The 20,651-nt window shown below is 44.8% G+C and overlaps 1 protein-coding gene and 1 long non-coding RNA gene across 3 annotated transcripts; one reads left to right on the forward strand and one right to left on the reverse strand.

Annotated features, from left to right (window-relative positions):
• Positions 1-13,544: 13,544 nt before the first annotated feature.
• Positions 13,545-14,363, reverse strand: LOC129771054 (uncharacterized). Its single transcript, XR_008742269.1, has 3 exons — positions 14,063-14,363; positions 13,887-13,999; positions 13,545-13,819 (listed from the first exon to the last, which is right to left on the reverse strand). It is a non-coding gene; the product is annotated as an uncharacterized LOC129771054 (long non-coding RNA).
• Positions 14,364-16,022: 1,659 nt separating this feature from the next.
• On the forward strand, positions 16,023-16,993 carry LOC129771051 (nuclear pore complex protein Nup98-Nup96-like). 2 transcript variants are annotated; one of them, XR_008742266.1, is made up of 3 exons: positions 16,023-16,141; positions 16,205-16,299; positions 16,371-16,993. XR_008742266.1 is itself a non-coding variant. In XM_055774336.1 (2 exons), the coding sequence occupies exons 1-2, from the start codon at positions 16,081-16,083 to the stop codon at positions 16,644-16,646; spliced, it is 333 nt and encodes a 110-aa protein (XP_055630311.1). In that variant the 5' UTR covers positions 16,038-16,080; the 3' UTR covers positions 16,647-16,993. The 2 variants fall into 2 exon arrangements, 1 of the variants encoding a protein (XP_055630311.1); XM_055774336.1 differs by lacking the exon at positions 16,205-16,299 and having other exon boundaries at positions 16,038-16,137.
• The last annotated feature ends 3,658 nt before the right edge of the window (positions 16,994-20,651 follow it).

The following is a 20,651-nucleotide window of genomic DNA, read 5'->3' on the forward strand; positions in this document are numbered from 1 at the left end:
TATTCAATATGAAAAATTATTATGGAGTGCCGAAATCGATTGACGCAGAAATTTCATCAATTCATCATGAAATGGCTGAGCAATAAGCGTTTGAAATTGGACAATTTTCACTATGTGCTCGTTTTTCGATTTTCAATTTGTACCCCAATATGTTCCCGAAAGACGTAATCCTACGTCAAAAAAAAAAAAAAAAAAACCTACCCTAGTGTTGATCCCCATTTGGGTTCTCAAATGGGGATCAACACTAGGGTAGGAGCCTACCTGTTGGTCTCAAATGTTCCTATCTCACGCCTCCACGAAGATCATATGACGACATTTTTAGATCGGGCGTGAACTGGAAACACACACCTGGTCTTGGCTCCGAGAACGGGTGTCGAAAGTGGCTAAGTGAGGGGGTGCGAGCGAGTCAGAGCGCTATATCTCTCCCGGGGAAGGCCTCCCGGGTCATGGAGGCCTTGCCAACCCGCTGTCTCCCGGGCAAAGGAGATACACCCAGAAAATGGAGCTACGTTCACGAAGAATACTCAGAATGCGATCGCCCGAGAAGGGTCCCCGAACTGGAGCTGGTCCTGGAACGGGCGTAAGAGCGAGCGGCCAGCGGCTGGAGGGCGATGTGCAAGAGCGGGCCACCAGCCGGGTTCAACCCGAAGAGCTACCGCCACACGGAAACAGCAGCCATCGACATCACCAACGAAACGCTGCGCCTACGAGGCGTGTTGCGACTGTCAGACGACAGTCGTCCACACTTGTGGGTACTACTAGGCGACGGATCATGTGGACACACGAAATGAATGAATTCGTGATCCGCGCCTATTACATCTGCACTGCTTTGGAGACGGACATGAGCGGTCGCCCTCGAATACTCGCAATGTTCGAGGAAGCGTATCCAGAGTTCGTCGGGAGGATTGACCAAAACGCGATGAACGCGAGGCGTAGAGCGATTGTACGCAACAATATGCTCTCCCAAACGCAAGTCGACGAGATCAAGCAGCAGCTGCAGAGAGAACTAAGCTCCAGAACAAGCAGAGCAAGCGATGTGTCGAGACGAAGTTCAGTACGGCTGAGCAATTCATTCGCGAGTGGGGCACGCGAATCAGCACCAGTGGAGGCCACAGTACAACAACCCCCTGAGCCGGAAGACCCACAGCCAGATCAACAACTACTACGCGATCTGGTCTTCCATTACGACGAGGCGATCTCACAGTTCCGCGACACGGACCCTTTGTCGCGCCCCAGGATCCCGAAGTTGCAGCATTCCCGCAGGCTGACAAGTGCAGTAAAGCTCATGAACGAGCACGTTCTTCCGCTGCACTTGGTTGATGCTGAGAACATGGAGGAGCTGCAACTGAAAGTTTACTGTGCTGCTGTGGCGACCGCCAAAAGTTTAGGATACCGTATTAGGCCAAGAGGCGGACTGCTCCAACATCTCCGTGAAAGGCGTGAGCCTCCATGGCGAAGGAGATTGGAGCAACGGATCCTAAACAAGCGCGCCGCAATTGGAAGACTGATGGCGTACAAAAGAGGCAGCAGATCGGTGAAATTATGTCGCCAAGTTGCTGTGATCGTGCGGCCTACTGAACTTCGCCAGCTGGGAGCTCACCAGCTGACGGAAAAACTCGACACACTGGTACATCAATTGAGCGTCCTAACTAAACGGCTGAAACGTTACTCTGACTCTGCAAAGCGCCAGGAACAAAATCGGATGTTCAGAGATAACGAAAAAGCGTTCTACGACCACATTAGCGACGAGAAGCCCGACTACCGCGAAGGTTTGCCAGATATTAGCGATGTGACGAACTTCTGGGCTGGTATTTGGGAAACCCCAGTACAACATCGCGAAGGGCAAATGTGGTTAAGACGGGAGGAGGAGAGTTGTGGTGAAATTGGAGAGATGCCAGCTATCATCGTCGGAGAGAACGATGTCCGCGAAGCCTCGCGGTACCTGAGGAACTGGGCAGCACCGGGCCCCGATGGTGTCCAGAACTTTTGGCACAAGAAGCTGACCGTCGCACATCCAAAGATAGCTGAGTGCTTCAACAAGGTGCTACGTGACCCACACAACCTTCCTGAATTCGCCACCCGTGGCGTCACCTTCCTCCTCCCGAAAGACAGCAACACATTGAACCCATCAAAGTACAGACCGATAACGTGCCTATCGAGTATGTACAAAATACTGAGCAGCATAATTACCGCCAAAGTTTCTGCTCACTGCGAACAGCATCACATCATCACAGAAGAGCAGAAAGGATGCAGGAAAAATACGCATGGCTGCAAAGACCAGGCCATCATCGACGCAGCCATAGTCGGCCAGGCGGTATATAACCAGCGGAACCTAAGTATGGCCTACATCGATTACAGGAAGGCTTATGACTCCATACCTCACTCGTTTCTCGTCCGGGTATTGAAGCTCTACAAAATTGATCCCGTCGTCGTTAGGTTCCTGCAGCATGCGATGAGGCAGTGGAGTACGTCTCTGCACCTCAGTGATGGGGAAAATGTGTTGCAGTCTAGAACGCTGCAGATAAAGAGGGGGATATTCCAAGGCGACTCTTTCAGCCCGCTTTGGTTTTGTCTGGCACTGAACCCCCTCAGTAGGACGCTCAATAGAAACGGTCATGGCTATAAAATAAGGTATGGCGACGGCGCCCACGAAGAAGTGACCCATACCTTCTACATGGATGATCTCAAGGTCTACGCTGATTCACGTCAGCGTCTAGGTGTAGCTATCCGGGTTGTCGAAGACATAAGCAGGGACATCTGCATGGAGTTCGGCCTCGACAAGTGCCGCTGTGTCCATCTGCTGAAAGGGCAGCTTACCGAATCCGGAGGTTACGAGGTCTATGACGGCGAGTTCATAAGAGACATGGTTCGTGGCGAATCCTATAAATATCTTGGATTCCGACAGCTCACCGGGATTCGCCACTCCGACATCAAGACGGAGCTGCGAGACAAGTTCTTGAGTCGAGTGAACTGTGTCCTGAGGACTTTCCTCAACGCGGGGAACAAGGTACGCGCGATCAACACATTCGCGGTTCCCCTGCTGACCTTCAGTTTTGGTGTAGTCAAATGGAGCAAAACTGACCTAGAGGACCTTGAGAGGAGGATGAGGAAAGCATTCAAAGAGGCCGGAATGCACCATCCTCAATCGGCACTGGAGAGAGTTTCACTGCCACGCAAAGAAGGGGGACTTGGAATAGTCGACATATCTGCACTGTGTGTTGCCCAGGTACGACAACTGCGCGAGTACTTCGCAGAACGCGCTATACCGGGCTGTCTGCGCCGCCGACAGAGGATACAGCGCTCTGCACTTGGCGCAAGCGGAGTACCAACTCAACTGCAATCTGCAGACAGTGGAGGAGAAGATTGCAGCTTGGAAGCAGAAGGCAGTGCATGGTGCCCACCCCCATCAACTGGACCGGTCACACGTCGACAAGGCCGCATCTAATCTGTGGCTAACGCGTGGTGAACTCTCTTCAGTAGTAGAAGCCGACATGATAGCCATCCAGGACAGGATAATGCCGACGAGAAACTGCAGGCGGTACGTCTGGCATGACATTTGCCAGACATTTGCGTTGATGACATTTGCCGGATGTGCCATCAACCAGGTGAAAACATAGAGCACATTATGGGAGGCTGTCCCGTTTTGGCCAACGCAGCCTACACCGAGCGCCACAACAACGTGGCCCGTATTGTTCATCGACAACTGGCGCTCCAATGTGCTCTACTGGAAGACAACGTACCAAACTACCGGTACCTGCCTGCACCTGTCCTGGAAAATGACCGTTTCAAGCTGTACTGGGATCGCACTGTTCTGACCGACCTCTCGATCCACCACAACCGCCCAGATATAATGGTTTACGACAAGAGCGACCGCAAAGTCACCATCATCGATGTCGCTATTCCACTGAACCAGAATCTGGAGGAGACCCACGGTCGCAAAATCTGCAAGTACCGACCATTGGCCGTGGAGCTCAAGGAACTGTGGGGGCTAAGGGAGGTCCCAAGAATTGTTCCAGTCGTTCTCTCTGGAACTGGAATTGTCCCGAAGACACTTCTGGAAGCGCTAAAGGTGTTGAACATGGAGAAGGAATTGGCCGGCATCCAAAAGTCGGTCATCCTTAGCACCTGCGCGATTGTCCGACAATTTCTCGGTCAGGACTGAAACAGCCCGAGAATGCAGATACGTGCATTCCGCAGAGCCTAGTCCCCCTTTGGCATTCAGAAGCCCGGGGGCAGGTGAAAATTCTGGCTAGGTTCGCCTAGTTAAGAAGTGAGATAAGTCTGCCAAAAAAAAAAGTAAAGAAGTGAAGGTTCTAGGTTCTCAAATGGGGATCAACATAGGGTAGGAGCCTGCCTGTTGGTCTCAAATGTTCCTATCTCACGCCTCCACGAAGATCATATGACGACATTTTTAGATCGGGCGTGAACTGGAAACACACACCTGGTCTTGGCTCCGAGAACGGGTGTCGAAAGTGGCTAAGTGAGGGGGTGCGAGCGAGTCAGAGCGCTATATCTCTCCCGGGGAAGGCCTCCCGGGTCATGGAGGCCTTGCCAACCCGCTGTCTCTCGGGCAAAGGAGATACACCCAATAAAATGGAGCTACGATCACGAAGAATAATTAGAATGCGATCACCCGAGGAGGGTCCCCGAACTGGAGCTGGTCCTGGAACGGGCGTAAGAGCGAGCGGCCAGCGGCTGGAGGGCGATGTGCAAGAGCGGGCCACCAGCCGGGTTCAACCCGAAGAGCTACCGCCACACGGAAACAGCAGCCATCGACATCACCCAAGAAACGCTGCGCCTACGAGACGTGTTGCGACTGCCAGACGACAGTCGTCCACACTTGTGGGTACCACTAGGCGCCGGATCATGTGGACACACGAAATGAATGAATCCGTGATCCGCGCCTATTACATCTGCACTGCTTTGGAGACGGACATGAGCGGTCGCCCTCGAATACTAACAATGTTCGAGGAAGCGTATCCAGAGTTCGTCGGGAGGCTTGATCAGAACGCGATGAACGCGAGGCGTAGAGCGATAGTACGCAACAACATGCTCTCCCAAACGCAAATCGACGAGATCAAGCAGCAAGTGCAGAGAGAAATAAGCTCCAGGAACAACAGAGCACGCGATGTGTCGAGACGAAGTTCAGTACGGCTGAGCAATTCATTCGCGAGTGGGGCACGCGAATCAGCACCAGTGGAGGCCACAGTACAACAACCCCCTGAGCCGGAAGACCCACAGCCAGATCAACAACTACTACGCGATCTGGTCTTCCACTACGACGAGGCGATCTCACAGTTCCGCGACACAGACCCCGAAGTTGCAGCATTCCCGCAGGCTGACAAGTGCAGTAAAGCTCATGAACGAGCACGTTCTTCCGCTGCACTTGGTTGATGCTGAGAACATGGAGGAGCTGCAACTGAAAGTTTACTGTGCTGCTGTGGCGACCGCCAAAAGTTTAGGATACCGTATTAGGCCAAGAGGCGGACTGCTCCAACATCTCCGTGAAAGGCGTGAGCCTCCATGGCGAAGGAGATTGGAGCAACGGATCCTAAACAAGCGCGCCGCAATTGGAAGACTGATGGCGTACAAAAGAGGCAGCAGATCGGCGAAATTATGTCGCCAAGTTGCTGTGATCGTGCGGCCTACTGAACTTCGCCAGCTGGGAGCTCACCAGCTGACGGAAAAACTCGACACACTGGTACAGCAATTGAGCGTCCTAACTAAACGGCTGAAACGTTACTCTGACTCTGCAAAGCGCCAGGAACAAAATCGGATGTTCAGAGATAACGAAAAAGCGTTCTACGACCACATTAGAGACGAGAAGCCCGACTACCGCGAAGGTTTGCCAGATATTAGCGATGTGACGAACTTCTGGGCTGGTATTTGGGAGACCCCAGTACAACATCGCGACAGGCAAATGTGGTTAAGACGGGAGGAGGAGAGTTGTGGTGAAATTGGAGAGATGCCAGCTATCATCGTCGAAGAGAACGATGTCCGCGAAGCCTCGCGGTACCTGAGGAACTGGGCAGCACCGGGCCCCGATGGTGTTCAGAACTTCTGGCACAAGAAGCTGACCGTCGCACATCAAAAGATAGCTGAGTGCTTCAACAAGGTGCTACGTGACCCACACAACCTCCCTGAATTCGCCACCCGTGGCGTCACATTCCTCCTCCCGAAAGACAGCAACACATTGAACCCATCAAAGTACAGACCGATAACGTGCCTATCGAGTCTGTACAAGATATTAAGCAGCATCATAACCGCCAAAGTTTCTGCCCACTGCGAACAACACCATATCATCGCAGAAGAGCAGAAAGGATGCAGAAAAAATACGCATGGCTGCAAAGACCAGGCCATCATCGACGCAACCATAGTCGGCCAGGCGGTTTATAACCAGCGGAACCTAAGCATGGCCTATATCGATTACAGGAAGGCTTATGACTCCATATCTCACTCGTTTCTCGTCCGGGTATTGGAGCTCTACAAAATTGATCCCGTCGTCGTTAGGTTCCTGCAGCATGCGATGAGGCAGTGGAGCACGTCTCTGCACCTTAGTGATGGGGAAAATGTGTTGCAGTCTAGAACGCTGCAGATAAAGAGGGGGATATTCCAAGGCGACTCTTTCAGCCCGCTTTGGTTTTGTCTGGCACTGAACCCCCTCAGTAGGACGCTCAATAGAAACGGTCATGGCTATAAAATAAGGTATGGCGACGGCGCCCACGAAGAAGTGACCCATACCTTTTACATGGACGATCTCAAGGTCTACGCTGATTCACGTCAGCGTCTAGGTGTAGCTATCCGGGTTGTCGAAGACATAAGCAGGGACATCTGTATGGAGTTCGGCCTCGACAAGTGTCGCTGTGTCCACCTGCTGAAAGGACAACTTACCGAATCCGGAGGCTACGAGGTCTATGACGGCGAGTTTATAAGAGACATGGTTCGTGGCGAATCCTATAAATATCTTGGATTCCGACAGCTCACCGGGATTCGCCACTCCGACATCAAGACGGAGCTGCGAGACAAGTTCTTGAGTCGAGTGAACTGTGTCCTGAGGACTTTCCTCAACGCGGGGAACAAGGTACGCGCGATCAACACATTCGCGGTTCCCCTGCTGACCTTCAGTTTTGGTGTAGTCAAATGGAGCAAAACTGACCTAGAGGACCTTGAGAGGAGGATGAGGAAAGCATTCAAAGAGGCCGGAATGCACCATCCTCAATCGGCACTGGAGAGAGTTTCACTGCCACGCAAAGAAGGGGGACTTGGAATCGTCGACATTTCTGCACTGTGTGTTGCCCAGGTACGACAACTGCGCGAGTACTTCGCAGAACGCGCCAACCAAAACGCGCTATACCGGGCTGTCTGCGCCGCCGACAGAGGATACAGCGCTCTGCACTTGGCGCAAGCGGAGTACCAACTCAACTGCAATCTGCAGACAGTGGAGGAGAAGATTGCAGCTTGGAAGCAGAAGGCAGTGCATGGTGCCCACCCCCATCAACTGGACCGGCCACACGTCGACAAGGCCGCATCTAATCTGTGGCTAACGCGTGGTGAACTCTCTTCAGTAGTAGAAGCCGACATGATAGCCATCCAGGACAGGATAATGCCGACGAGAAACTGCAGGCGGTACGTCTGGCATCAAGACGTTGATGATATTTGCCGGATGTGCCATCAACCAGGTGAAAACATAGAGCACATTATGGGAGGCTGTCCCGTTTTGGCCAACGCAGCCTACACCGAGCGCCACAACAACGTGGCCCGTATTGTTCATCGACAACTGGCGCTCCAATGTGCTCTACTGGAAGACAACGTACCAAACTACCGGTACCTGCCTGCACCTGTCCTGGAAAATGACCGTTTCAAGCTGTACTGGGATCGCACTGTTCTGACCGACCTCTCGATCCACCACAACCGCCCAGATATAATGGTTTACGACAAGAGCGACCGCAAAGTCACCATCATCGATGTCGCTATTCCACTGAACCAGAATCTGGAGGAGACCCACGGTCGCAAAATCTGCAAGTACCGACCATTGGCCGTGGAGCTCAAGGAACTGTGGGGGCTAAGGGAGGTCCCAAGAATTGTTCCAGTCGTTCTCTCTGGAACTGGAATTATCCCGAACACACTTCTGGAAGCGCTAAACGTGTTGAACATCGAGAAGGAATTGGCCGGCATCCAAAAGTCGGTCATCCTTAGCACCTGCGCGATTGTCCGACAATTCCTCGGTCAGGACTAAAACAGCACGAGCATGCAGATACGTGCATTCCGCAGAGCCTAGTCCCCCTTTGGCATTCAGAAGCCCGGGGGCAGGTGAAAATTCTGGCTAGGTTCGCCTAGTTAAGAAGTGAGATAAGTCTGCCAAAAAAAGAAAAACCCCCTTTGGCATTCAGAAGCCCGGGGGCAGGTGAAAATTCTGGCTAGGTTCGCCTAGTTAAGAAGTGAGATAAGTCTGCCAAAAAAAAATCACTTTTGCCAATGTTCAATTTCAAATTTTACTATGCCGGTTCACGCGCGCGATGCTCAAACTCTTGTAGACTTCACAATTATTTTGAAACTAATCTAATAACTAAAATTATTAAAAATTGAAGAAAAAAAATAATAAAAACAACATACCATCATCATCATAGTCTAAAGATAAAAAAACACACACACATGCACTTACACCTAAAACAGTACTCTATTCATTATGTAATAATGATGACGGTCCCACTTTATTTTCCTACAACGATTTGAGCTGGACGAATTTTCTTTGATAACTATATATATATATATATGGATTTCTTTTATAATACAAACAAAACCAGTATATTAGTTAAGAGCATATACATAGATTGTCACTCGAAAGAGCAAGTAAAGGCATTATATGAACGCTAGATATTCCATCAGTAACCATTCCATTTTCAGTAACGATTAGATATTTCCACATTTTCCTCGATACTGGAAGCCCACCAGTGGTTAATGCTAACTCGATAACCATCTGTTAATAGCACTTGATTGAAACATATTTGGTCACAGTGTTACATGGATAAAGGGTGTGTCACATCAAATTGCATCACGGAAAAAACGCTTATATCTTCAGCTTTCGCTTATAATCAGATAAGAGTGTATAGATCACGTTGGCCATGCTTCACTGTCAATTTTTCGTAAATTTGGAAAAATGTCGTCGAACGAAAAAGAGCGTCGTGAATTAATCCTGTGCACTCATTTCGAGAATCCGGAGTTGTCACATCGGGACATCGGTAAGATGCTGGGAATCGTCCAATCCACGGTCAGCAGAGTACTAAAACGATACTTCGAGAACCTAACCATCGACCGGAAGGTGAAGAACGGCAAAAATGGATGCTCCGTCAGTGAAAAAGATCACAAGCGCGTAGTTAAGCAGTTTAGACGTGATCCGAGAAGTCCGGTCCGGGATGTCGCCAATAAGCTGAATTTGTCAAGTTCATTCGTCCAGCGGACCAAGCAGCGGGAGGGCCTGCGTACATACAAGGTTCAGAAGGCTCCTAACCGCGACGAAAGGCAAAACATGGTGGGGAAGACGCGAGCCCGGAAGCTGTACACCGAAATGCTGACGAAGCCGCATTGCCTGGTAATGGACGACGAAACCTACGTCAAAGCGGACTTTCGTCAGCTGCCGGGCCTGTTGTTCTTCTCCGCAGAGGACAAATTCAGCGTTCCGGAGGAGATTCGCAAGCAGAAACTATCCAAGTTTGCCAAAAAGTACATGGTGTGGCAAGCGATCTGCTCTTGCGGAAAGCGGAGCGCCCCCTTCGTGATGACCGGCACGGTAAACGGGCAGGTTTACCTTAAGGAGTGCCTACAGAAGCGCTTACTACCACTATTGAAGCAGCTCGAGGGCCCGACCATCTTCTGGCCGGATCTCGCTTCGTGCCACTATTCAAAGGACGTGTTGGAGTGGTACGAAGCCAACGGGGTCACCTTCGTGCCAAAGGAAATGAACCCGCCCAACGCGCCGGAGCTTCGCCCAATAGAGAAATATTGGGCGATTATGAAGCAGGCCCTCCGGAAGAACCCAAAAGTTGTCAAATCGGAGGCGGATTTCAAGAGAAAATGGATTTCTGTTCAAAAAAAACTACAACCTGACGTTGTACAGAACCTTATGGACGGGGTAAAGAGAAAGGTGCGAGCATACGGGCTTGGGCTCGAAGTATGAATAAAAAGAAAATGCCAAAAGTTGTTGATTAGTTTTTATTTTACTATCTAAAATTTTCAAAAGGATCGGTCTACTGGGCGAATTTCTACAGCGTTTTTTCCGTGATGCAATTTGATGTGACACACCCTTTAGAAAACATTCAAATAAACTCTTTCACATGAATGTATTTTTAAATTCCTAGAGGAACTGGCAGATTATTTTCCGGATCTTTCTCGATCCAAACGGAAAGAATTCTGTGCATGTATGTGTGTGTGTGTAGCGGCTGCTTCGAGATCTTCCCGGGGAACCGTTTGTAGCATCACTCTCCTCCTGATGGATTCCCTTCTGGCCTAAGGTGCACAAACAGGCTCTTGGTGACACCGTTCATCCGCGCTTTCATGATAAATGAAGAGCTTCACCACAACAGCGACAACATGCTCCAATCGCTGTTCAATTAGAACTGAGTGGATTTCCGAGCGGCGCTCGCTTATATACCGATTGGTGATTTCAATAGCCTATTTTGAAAGCAAATTTAAGACTATTGAAACAAGTTTTTGGATCAGAAAGTAACAAGTATAGAACGCGTAGACATTTTATCTTCCGAATGAAGGGTTTATCATACCATTTCGTTCAGTTGTTTAGGAGCTATTAACACTCAAAATCTCGGTCTCCGGCGTAACGCTTTCGTTTTCGAAACTTTGATTTTACACCCCGTTATAGAAATGAAAGACGTAGTCCTACGTCAAAAATTAAAGTTACAATACTTATAACAAGGCATTCCTCATAATATACATAGCACATTGTAATATCATGATTTTCTAACCTTTTCAGCGTGGAAAGAATACTTGAATTCTGGAAATTTGAAGAAAATTCGAATTTTTCTAACAAATTTAAAAGAATTTCATATTGAATAAACAAAACATCATCACTTTACTTGCTGCCCCATCTTGTTGTAAATCTAACGTAAATTCGTCAATTGAAGCGTAGATGCATAGCAACCAACGTAATTCGAAAGGTACTGAAGGTGTTCTACTGTTCTTTACCCGTTTATAAGGACGTGGAAACTAGACAAGAGGCCATATGAATAAAAACAAAATTCAGCTTTACTTTACTTCATTCGAGTAGTTTTTGGGGCCGGGGAAGGTTTTCGTGATAGTTTGAGCCCCCCCTCCCCTCTCTAAGGGGGGCTACCATATAAATGAAACACAAATTTCTGCTTTACTCGAGATTTTTTCAAGCAAATGAAACCAAATTAGGCATATGGAGGTTTTAGGGTGCAATAAGCAATAAATGTTCCTATGGTGGTTAGACTCTCCACCCTTCTCTCTAAGGGGGGGCTGCCATACAAATGAATCACAAATTTCTACATTACTCGAGAACTAATCAAGCAAACGAAACCAAATTAGACATATAGAGGTTTTACGGTGCAATAAATGTTTCTATGGTGGTTAGACACTTCACCCCCTCTCTAAGGGAGGGCTTCCATACAAATAAAACATAAATTTTTACATTACCCGAGAATTAATCAAGCAAATGAAACCAAATTAGGCATATAGAGGTTTTAGGGTGCAATAAATGTTTCTATCTTGGTTAGATACTTCACCCCCCTCTCTAAGGGGGGCTGCCATACAAATGAAACACAAATTTCTACATTACTCGAGAATTAATCAAGCAAACGAAACCAAATTAGGCATATAGAGGTTTTAGGGCGCAATGAAGGTTTCTATGGTGGTTAGACACTTCACCCTCCTCTCGAGGGGAGGGCTGCTATACAAATGAAACACAAATTTTTGCATTACTCGAGAATTAATCAAGCAAACGAAATCAAGTTTGACGTGTGGAGGTTTTAGGGTGCAATAAATGATTCTATGGTGGTTAGACACTATTCCTCCCTCTCTTAGGGTTGGCTGTCATACAAATGAAAAACAAATTTCTGCATAACTCGAAAACTAATCAAGCAAATGGAGCCAAATTTGGTATGTGAAGATTTTAGGGGGCACGAAACGTTTCTATGGTGAATAGACACTCCTCCCACCCTCTCTAAGGGGTGGAGAGGGGAGGGGTCTGTCTTTATTATATCATATTTTCTGTATTAAACATTTATTCCATGTAACGGAGAAACATGTTAAAATCTTGAACGAGAATTGTGTCTGAAAATAATATGATATTATAATGATGAGTTTTGGTAGAAGTACTAGGAATTTTTTAGTAAAAGGTAGATTCAACGGGGTCGATTAGAAGATCAATCAATGAACAGTTCTGCGATTGGACTCATGAACTTGCGCTTAGAAAACGAGAATGTTTGAAGGTATTGATAACAAAAAACAAATTTTGGACGGGACGAAGTTTACCGGGTCAGCTAGTCTCATATAAAAATTTCATCTGAAGATAATTTGATATTATAATGATAAGTTTAGTGGGAAACTAATCTCGTATCCAGATGTCGACGCCGTACCGTTGTCATCGCGGATACGTTTCATTCCGTTTCCACCGTGAAGTGTATTCGAGAATCAGGCCCGATGTGAAAATTTTCATTCAAATTTTAACATTTGAAAACTGGCTTCGTGTCTTCTAATCTGATAGGTATTACACTAAGGGCGATTACACATTATCCGGTTTCTGCCGGACCGGTTTCAAAAAGCGCCGCTGGGTTTGGACGGAAATCCGGACAACAATGTGAAAGAGACCTCGCGCTACACAAAACCGTACATCTCTCACAAACACATATATGCATTTATTCATATGTGGATTTGACAGGTAAACATTGCTTCAAATATTCCGGTTACATGCAGCTGAGTGCAGACGGAAAACCTTAAACCCACAGCTGCTGCGGCAACCACGAGCGTTCTTATATGTATGTTCCTTGGAAATCACATAAGGCCGAATGTTGGAGTGTAGCACACCATGAGCATGATCAAAGTGAGACCAGGCCTCACGGACATTACACACATCCTGCATCATAACGGCGTTCTTACCGTACCTATCGTGAATACTTCCGCCCCACTTCAGAATACGTTTAAAAAACTAACTTTAGTCCAGCTGCGGTTTATTCATTCGTACGCATAATTATTTCGTTTCCAAGCATACACGAATAGTATGATTTATTTCACACGCTCTGTTGCCACATAATTTTTCAACAGTCTCAGAAACACGGTTAGATAAAAGTGCAATTTGATGAACCAATAATAATAACATTCCGTTACAAGCCAGAGGCACTATTTATTTATATGTATAATGTGTTCACTTCCTGTGATTATTTTGGAATTTACCTACAAGAGAATGTATACACATCCATTCATTCTAGAGTTTTTTTTATTTCATTAATACAGTAAACAAATTACGAATAAAATAACATAATTCGTTCAAACACTATTCCATTGCTGCTTCCGCTGATCCTCGTCGAAGAACGAGCTCTACATATGCCGCAATTCCTCGAGCACGTAATCCTGGGGCATGGGCAGCTTCTCGAGCCCAATTCGCATCACAGCTATCAATACGCGGATCCGGGGCAAAGAATGACCGAATCAGATAAGCTGGAATTTCGTTCTGACAGAACCGATGCTTTGGCGTCGGGAATTGGAACATTTAGACCACAGAGCACATATCTGACAGTTTTGGCTGGAGTGCCTTGGTCTCGTCGTCGATCGCGTCGCCGGTCAGGTCAAACTGGAATACCCAAAGAATATTAGACGAGAGAATTATTTTTAGTGTGTTCAAATTAACAAAAACTAACCTTCTCATTCAGCTCGATAAAGCCGCTCGAAATCCGCCCCTCCATGAACCGATTGAAGATTTGTTTGACATCCCCGAACTCGTTCAATAATTATTTCAGATAAGGGATGTTGCCTGTGAACAAAAAATAGAAGTCAATTAAATAACTCGATCTGCTTGTCAAAAGACACCACTCACCGTTAATAACACAGTCCGTGGCAATATGCTAAATGATGACATCGTGCACCTGTGACCATTGCTTCTCTTTGAGCAGAAACTTGCATCACAGAATTAGTTCCACAACACTGGTAGTTGTTGAAGAAGTGAAATAAAAATTTCAGCATCCATATCGCTTGCAAATTATCAACTGGTTTCAAAATCAACAAACAAACGTCAATAGTGCACACATACTATTACATTAGACGAAAAATTGCCTGAATTGTACTAATACTAACAGACATGACAAACAACTGTCAATTCGCTTTCATGGCATGGAGCTTCGTGCTCCGCTTTTGGGAAATGATAGTGATAATGGATTTTCAGGTGCATTAAACACATATCTTAAAATAAAAACTTAAACTATGAATGAAAATTAACTTCTTCTCATGAAATGTGTTCTTTATGTAATAAAGTAATGCGTTCTTTTGCAAGTTGGGAAACCTCCTGAACAATAATTGTGTCTGATAATGATTGTATATTACAATGATGAGTTTTAGTTAAAATATCAAGGAAACTATACAAAAATGGTTAAGGAAGAATCAATACCTCAGGTTCTGACCAATCAAATAATATGAAGTAAAAGTTTTCATTAAAAATTTAAACAACTTAAAACTGTCTTGAGGTGTGATAATCTTATAGAGAATGATTTGCTTTCCCAAACCGATGTCTCCACCAGACGTCGACACTATTCTATACCGGACAAGCATTATACGCGATGACAGTAGTATTGTATCGACATCTGGTGGAGACATCAGTTTGGGAAAGCAAATCATTCTCTATAACATTCTCAGACTTGTCTCAGAAGACTCAGACAGCTCTCTAGAGCACTGAGAGCAAAAGGCAGACAATCGGATATCCCCGTCCGGGATATCTTAGGTAGCCGTGATCCTGATCTTCTGCTTCATCTATACCTGTTCCTCAGAAACGCCGATGTCAACGTTTAATGATGTTTCCTTCGTTGTGTCCCTGTTTCATATCCCTCCTATCCGATCTATAAACTTTTACTTAGTCGCGCACTCACACTCTTTACAGATACACGGGCCAAAGGTTGTGCAGTCCACTGATCATTCAACAAGAGCCAAAGGTTGTATCGCTCATGACAACTCTACACGAGCTGATGTTTGCGCCGGCTAGTGACCATCCTATCCTGGATTCCTCGAGTCGAGAAGACGCACCACGCTAGATATGGGGTACAGACTAGGGGGCGTTGCTGATTAATGGTCAGCTGCATCCCAAAAGGAAGTATCCCGTGTCGGGCACAGGTACAGAGCATTGGAGACAGCAACATCACAATTACGAAAACACTTGTAATACTAACCTCGAGCCAACCGCGAGTAATCGGTTACATATTACTAACATAGTTATAAGGCAAACATTGTCGAAATATTGAACTCCCGGCCCCGTTAGGCTGACGCCATATGAGCCTTAATAAAAATATATATTTTGGAAAAAAAAAAAAAAAAAAACATTCTCAGACCATAAGGCAGTTTTAAGTTGTTCAAGCTTTGAATGAAAATTTTCACTTCAAATTATTTGATTACTCAAAACACGTGGAACTGATTCTTACTTAATTATGTTTGTATAACGTTCTTGATGTTTTCACCAAAACTTATAATTATAATATGAAATCAGTATCAAACACAATTCTTGTTCAGGGTTTTTTCACTACTTGCGAAAGAACGTATTGCTATATTACATAAAATATATTTATTACAAAAAATGTTTATTTTCATTCATAATTTTTATTTTGTATATGTGTTAATTGCACCTAAAAATTTATTTTTACTGTCACTTCCCAAAAGCAAAACACGAAACTAAATACCATCAACGCGAATTGACAGTTGTTTGTCATGTCTGTGAGTATTAGTACGATTCAGGCAATTTTTCGTCCCATGTATTAGTATGTGTGTGCTATTGACGTTTGTTTATTTTGAAATCATTTCAAAAGTTGCAAGTGATATGGATGCCGAAAATAAATTTCTGCTCAAAGCGAAGCAATGGTCACAGGCGCACGAGGTCATCATGGAGTGTTTTGCCATGGATTGTGTTCAACGGTGGGTAATGCCAGCGACAAATTATTCATAATTCATTGATTAACTTCTGTTTTTGTTTTGCTCACAGAAAACTTCCATCATTTAAATTCGATACTGAACGAGTTCTAGAATGTCAAACAAATTTTCAACTGTTCCATCAAGGGGCAGATTTCGAGCGACTTTGTGAGTGTTTGTTAACTTGAACACACCAAAATAGTTTCTCTTCTAATATTCTTATTCGGTATTTCATACAGTTCAACCTGACCCGGAACGCGATCGACGAAGAGGTGGTTAAAGCTTGGCTCGAGGAATTCAAGACGAAACTGACCGATCTGTGCTCGGTGATCAAGATGTTTCCCTGCCCGACGCTGAAGCATCGACTCTGTCAGAACGCAATCACCCAGCTATTGGACATCCGCTATGCGTTGATGCAAAATGCGCTCGAGAAGCTGCTTCTGCCCCAGGAATACGTCCTCGAGAAATTGCGGCTGAGCGCGTTTCTGGACGAGGATCCGCGGAAGCAGCGATGAATAGCGTTTGAAAGAAATGTATGATGTAATTTTAATCGCAAAGCATTATTACTACAATGCTGAAACAAAAAAAACACTCTAGAATAAATGGATGGGTACACATCCTTTCGTACGCAAATTTCAAGATGATCACAGGAAGTGAACAGATAATACATATAAATAAGTAGTGCCCCTGGCTTGTTAGGCAATGTTATTATAATTGGCTCATAAAAAATTGTTCATTTTTATCTAACTATCTGAGACTGTTAAAAAAGTATGTGGCAACAGAGCGTGTGAAATAAATCATGCTGTTTGTGTATGATTAGAAATAAAATAAATTAGTGAGTGAATGAGTACACAGCAACTGGACAAAAGTTAGTTTTTGTAATACTGTTGATGACAGCCAAGTCTTTTGTCCAGTAAGTTTTTCATGTTCATTTATCATTGCAAATTTACGTTGCCGTCGTTGTGATAATCATTGTAAAACGAGATGCGCCTAAGATGAACGTGTGCGCTCTGCAAATTACGGAAAAGGTTTGCGAACGTATTTTGAAATGGGGCGGAAAGGTTTATTACACCTTTGACCGCTCTGACGGCACTTATCGTTAAAAACACCGTCCTGATGTGCGCCTGCGAGGCCTGCACTCACTTTGGCCGTGCCAAACTTCGACATTCATATGTACTTTCCAAGAAACGCAAATTTGAGCAGGCTCGTGGTTGCAGCAGCAGCTGTGGTTTCAAGATTTTTCATATGCAATTTGTTCATGACCCATCCCCAAAAGGCACATCATGAGAGGGTGCTCACAAACAATGGTGGGAATTCAGAAAACACGGGTTCGATCAGCTCGGTGCAGCTGTACCACAGGTAATAAGAACAAGGTACAGATGCTTGATCTTCGCTCACTCATATGCGATCGGGAAGCGAAAGATGCGCAAGGGAATTGGGGAGTTCACCGCTGCCGATAGCGATCGAGAACATCGCACAGATATGCGTTCAGCAAAGCGTAAGCGGAAATGATTTTATTATTCTGCCGAGCAGATACTTCCGAATCGTTCACTATGGAATCAACAATAAATTAAATATTTTATCGGATGTTTTGTTAAATGAATACAAGTTGTAATGTTGTGAAACTGTACATTATGAATATAAGTTTTATATACCTAGTGTTTTCATGTGAATATATGTAGTTCTACCAGAACTGTATTTTGAATGAAGAGAAGGATTCTTTGATGTTTGTGCCGGTTGTTCCGCCGTTTTGTATTTACTGTCGACATTGCGTGGAGTGCAGTTCGAGTTTTTGTTCGCCGATAGCAACTTGTGGTGGGGAAAATAATTTCCCCATACAATGTTGGCAGTTGGAAATTGTGGGCTGTCGAATTGAGCCAGCCACCTAACAGCAATCAGTTGTATGTAGCAGAAATATTTGCAGCAATGTTCACCTGTCAAACCACTGTATAAACAAATGCATGTATGTGTATGTGAAAGATGTACGGTTTTGTATAGCGCGAGGTCTCTTTCACATTGTTATCCGGTTATCCGTCCAAACCCAGCGGCGCTTTTTGAAACCGGATAATGTGTAATCGCCCTAACGAGATAGGGACCCAAACTATACATTTTGAAACGAAACCTAAACAATCAGTTGACAGATGTTTAAGAAAGTAAAAACTATGTTCGAATTCGAACATGCGTTAAAATGAAATTAGTAAAGTAAACTTTCATTCATACGGATTCAAGTAAATACTAGGAAAGTTTACTTTACTTAGAAACTAAATATTTTTGACGTAGAACTACGTCTTTCATTAAGGGTGCCAAATCAGAAAACAGGTCACGTTTTTATGAAATAAAGTTAACGTTAATAACTATTTTTGTCGCTAACGGATTTTGGCGATTAACATACTAAACGAATCGGAAATTCCGTAAGATTTGTTCAATATGCTATACATTAGATTCCCCTGGTTTGTAGATGGTTAAAATTCATGAAAACTTTAAGCGTTTCCATTTTCTATACATTTGTTCTGTCCATTTGTGTGCTTCCCCGAACAGAGCTGTCAATAACGAGCAACTTATCGACGACCAACGGAGGGGAAATCGTAGGATTTAAAGTCTCCGTGAACAAAAGAAAAGTAGAATAATGAAGGGGAATACTTGCCTAGAGTGTAAACAGTGGGTCTGGCAAACTTTCATTCGGCATCGGACTGTTGAGCAATCCAGTTCACTTTGCTTTCGCTGCGCTTCGATCTAAGATTGGACACCACCAGTGGTAATCCAACTTGGATATCGTCGTTTGGTTTTGACGTAGGACTACGTCTTTCATTTCTATACCGGGGTGTAAAATCAAAGTTTCGAAAACGAAAGCGTTACGCCGGAGACCGAGATTTTGAGCGTTAATAGCTCCTAAACAACTGAACGAAATGGTATGATAAACACTTCATTCGAAAGATAAAATGTCTACGCGTTATATACTTGTTACTTTTTGATCCAAAAACTTGTTTCAATAGTCTTAAAATTGCTTTCAAAACAGGCTATTGAAATAACCAATCGGTATATAAGCGAGCGGCGCTCGGAAATCCACTCACTTCTAATTGAACAGCGATTGGAGCATGTTGTCGCTGTTGCGGTGAAGCTCTTTATTTATCATGAAAGCGCGGATGAACGGTGTCACCAAGAGCCTGTTTGTGCACCCTAGGCCAGAAGGGAATCTATCAGGAGGAGAGTGATGCCACAAACGATTCCCTGGGAAGACATCGCTACACACACATACACGCGCGGCTATTAACAGGTGTTTATCGAGTTGGCATTAACCACTGGTGGGCTTCCAGTATCGAGGAAAATGTGGAAATATCTAATCGTTACTGAAAATAATCTGCCAATTCCTTTGGGAATTTTCAAAATATATTCATGTGAAAGAGTTTAATTGAATGTTTTCTATCCATGTTACACTGTGACCAAATATGTTTCAATCAAGTGCTATTAACAGGTGGTTATCGAGTTGGCATTAACCACTGGTGGGCTTCCAGTATCGAGGAAAATGTGGAAATAACTAATCGTTACTGAAAATAATCTGCCAGTTCCTTTGGGAATTTTCAAAATATATTCATGTGAAAGAGTTTAATTGAATGTTTTCTATCCATGTAACACTGTGACCAAATATGTTTCAATCAAGTGCTATTAACAGGTGGTTATCGAGTTGGTATTAACCACTTGTGGGCTTCCAGTATCGAGGAAAATGTGGAAATAACTAATCGTTACTGAAAATAATCTGCCAGTTCCTTTGGGAATTTTCAAAATATATTCATGTGAAAGAGTTTAATTGAATGTTTTCTATCCATGTAACACTGTGACCAAATATGTTTCAATCAAGTGCTATTAACAGGTGGTTATCGAGTTGGCATTAACCACTGGTGGGCTTCCAGTATCGAGGAAAATGTGGAAATATCTAATCGTTACTGAAAATAATCTGCCAGTTCCTTTGGGAATTTTTAAAATATATTCATGTTAAAGAGTTTATTTGAATGTTTTCTTTCCATGTAACACTGTGATCAAATACATTTGGTTTTGTGGTTTTTCAATCAATCGCAATTAACAGGATAGCTTCAGAAGATTATTCTTCCCCATCAGTAGGATATTTCCGTATCCAATCGATTTGCGCCCGCAATCGATTATTGCTCAGTCGCCGAAAGTTCCGAGCTCAGAGAGTTCATTCCCCTCTAGTTTGCCTTCCAAATTGCCAACGTAAACCACACCTTCTCTCGATTCAATCACACACAAAAAGCATACTTAAGCGATATTCTGGTGGTGAGACACATTCATTTTTCGTGAGGACATCGACAAGACAACATCGTTGCCTAACGTGCTGGAGGAGGTGGACGGCGAAGGATCGACACATACACGCGCAGAACTCTTTCCGTTAGGATGCCATTCAGCATCGAGAAAGTTCCGGAAAGATCTAATCATTGCTGGAAAATAATCTGCCAGTTCCTTTGGGAATTTTCAAAATATATTCATGTGAAAGAGTTTATTTAAAT

The sequence above is a fragment of the Toxorhynchites rutilus genome, chromosome 2 (assembly GCF_029784135.1).
Source record: "Toxorhynchites rutilus septentrionalis strain SRP chromosome 2, ASM2978413v1, whole genome shotgun sequence".
NCBI lineage: Eukaryota > Metazoa > Arthropoda > Insecta > Diptera > Culicidae > Toxorhynchites > Toxorhynchites rutilus.

What these genes read in the sequence shown, in the direction of transcription:
- LOC129771051 (XM_055774336.1), top strand. Translation starts at nt 16,081, where the DNA reads ATGGTCACAGGCGCACGAGGTCATCATGGAGTGTTTTGCCATGGATTG. An exon ending in GCCATGGATTGTGTTCAACG is followed by an intron (nt 16,138 to 16,370) that starts GTGGGTAATGCC and finishes TATTTCATACAG; the next exon opens with TTCAACCTGACCCGGAACGC.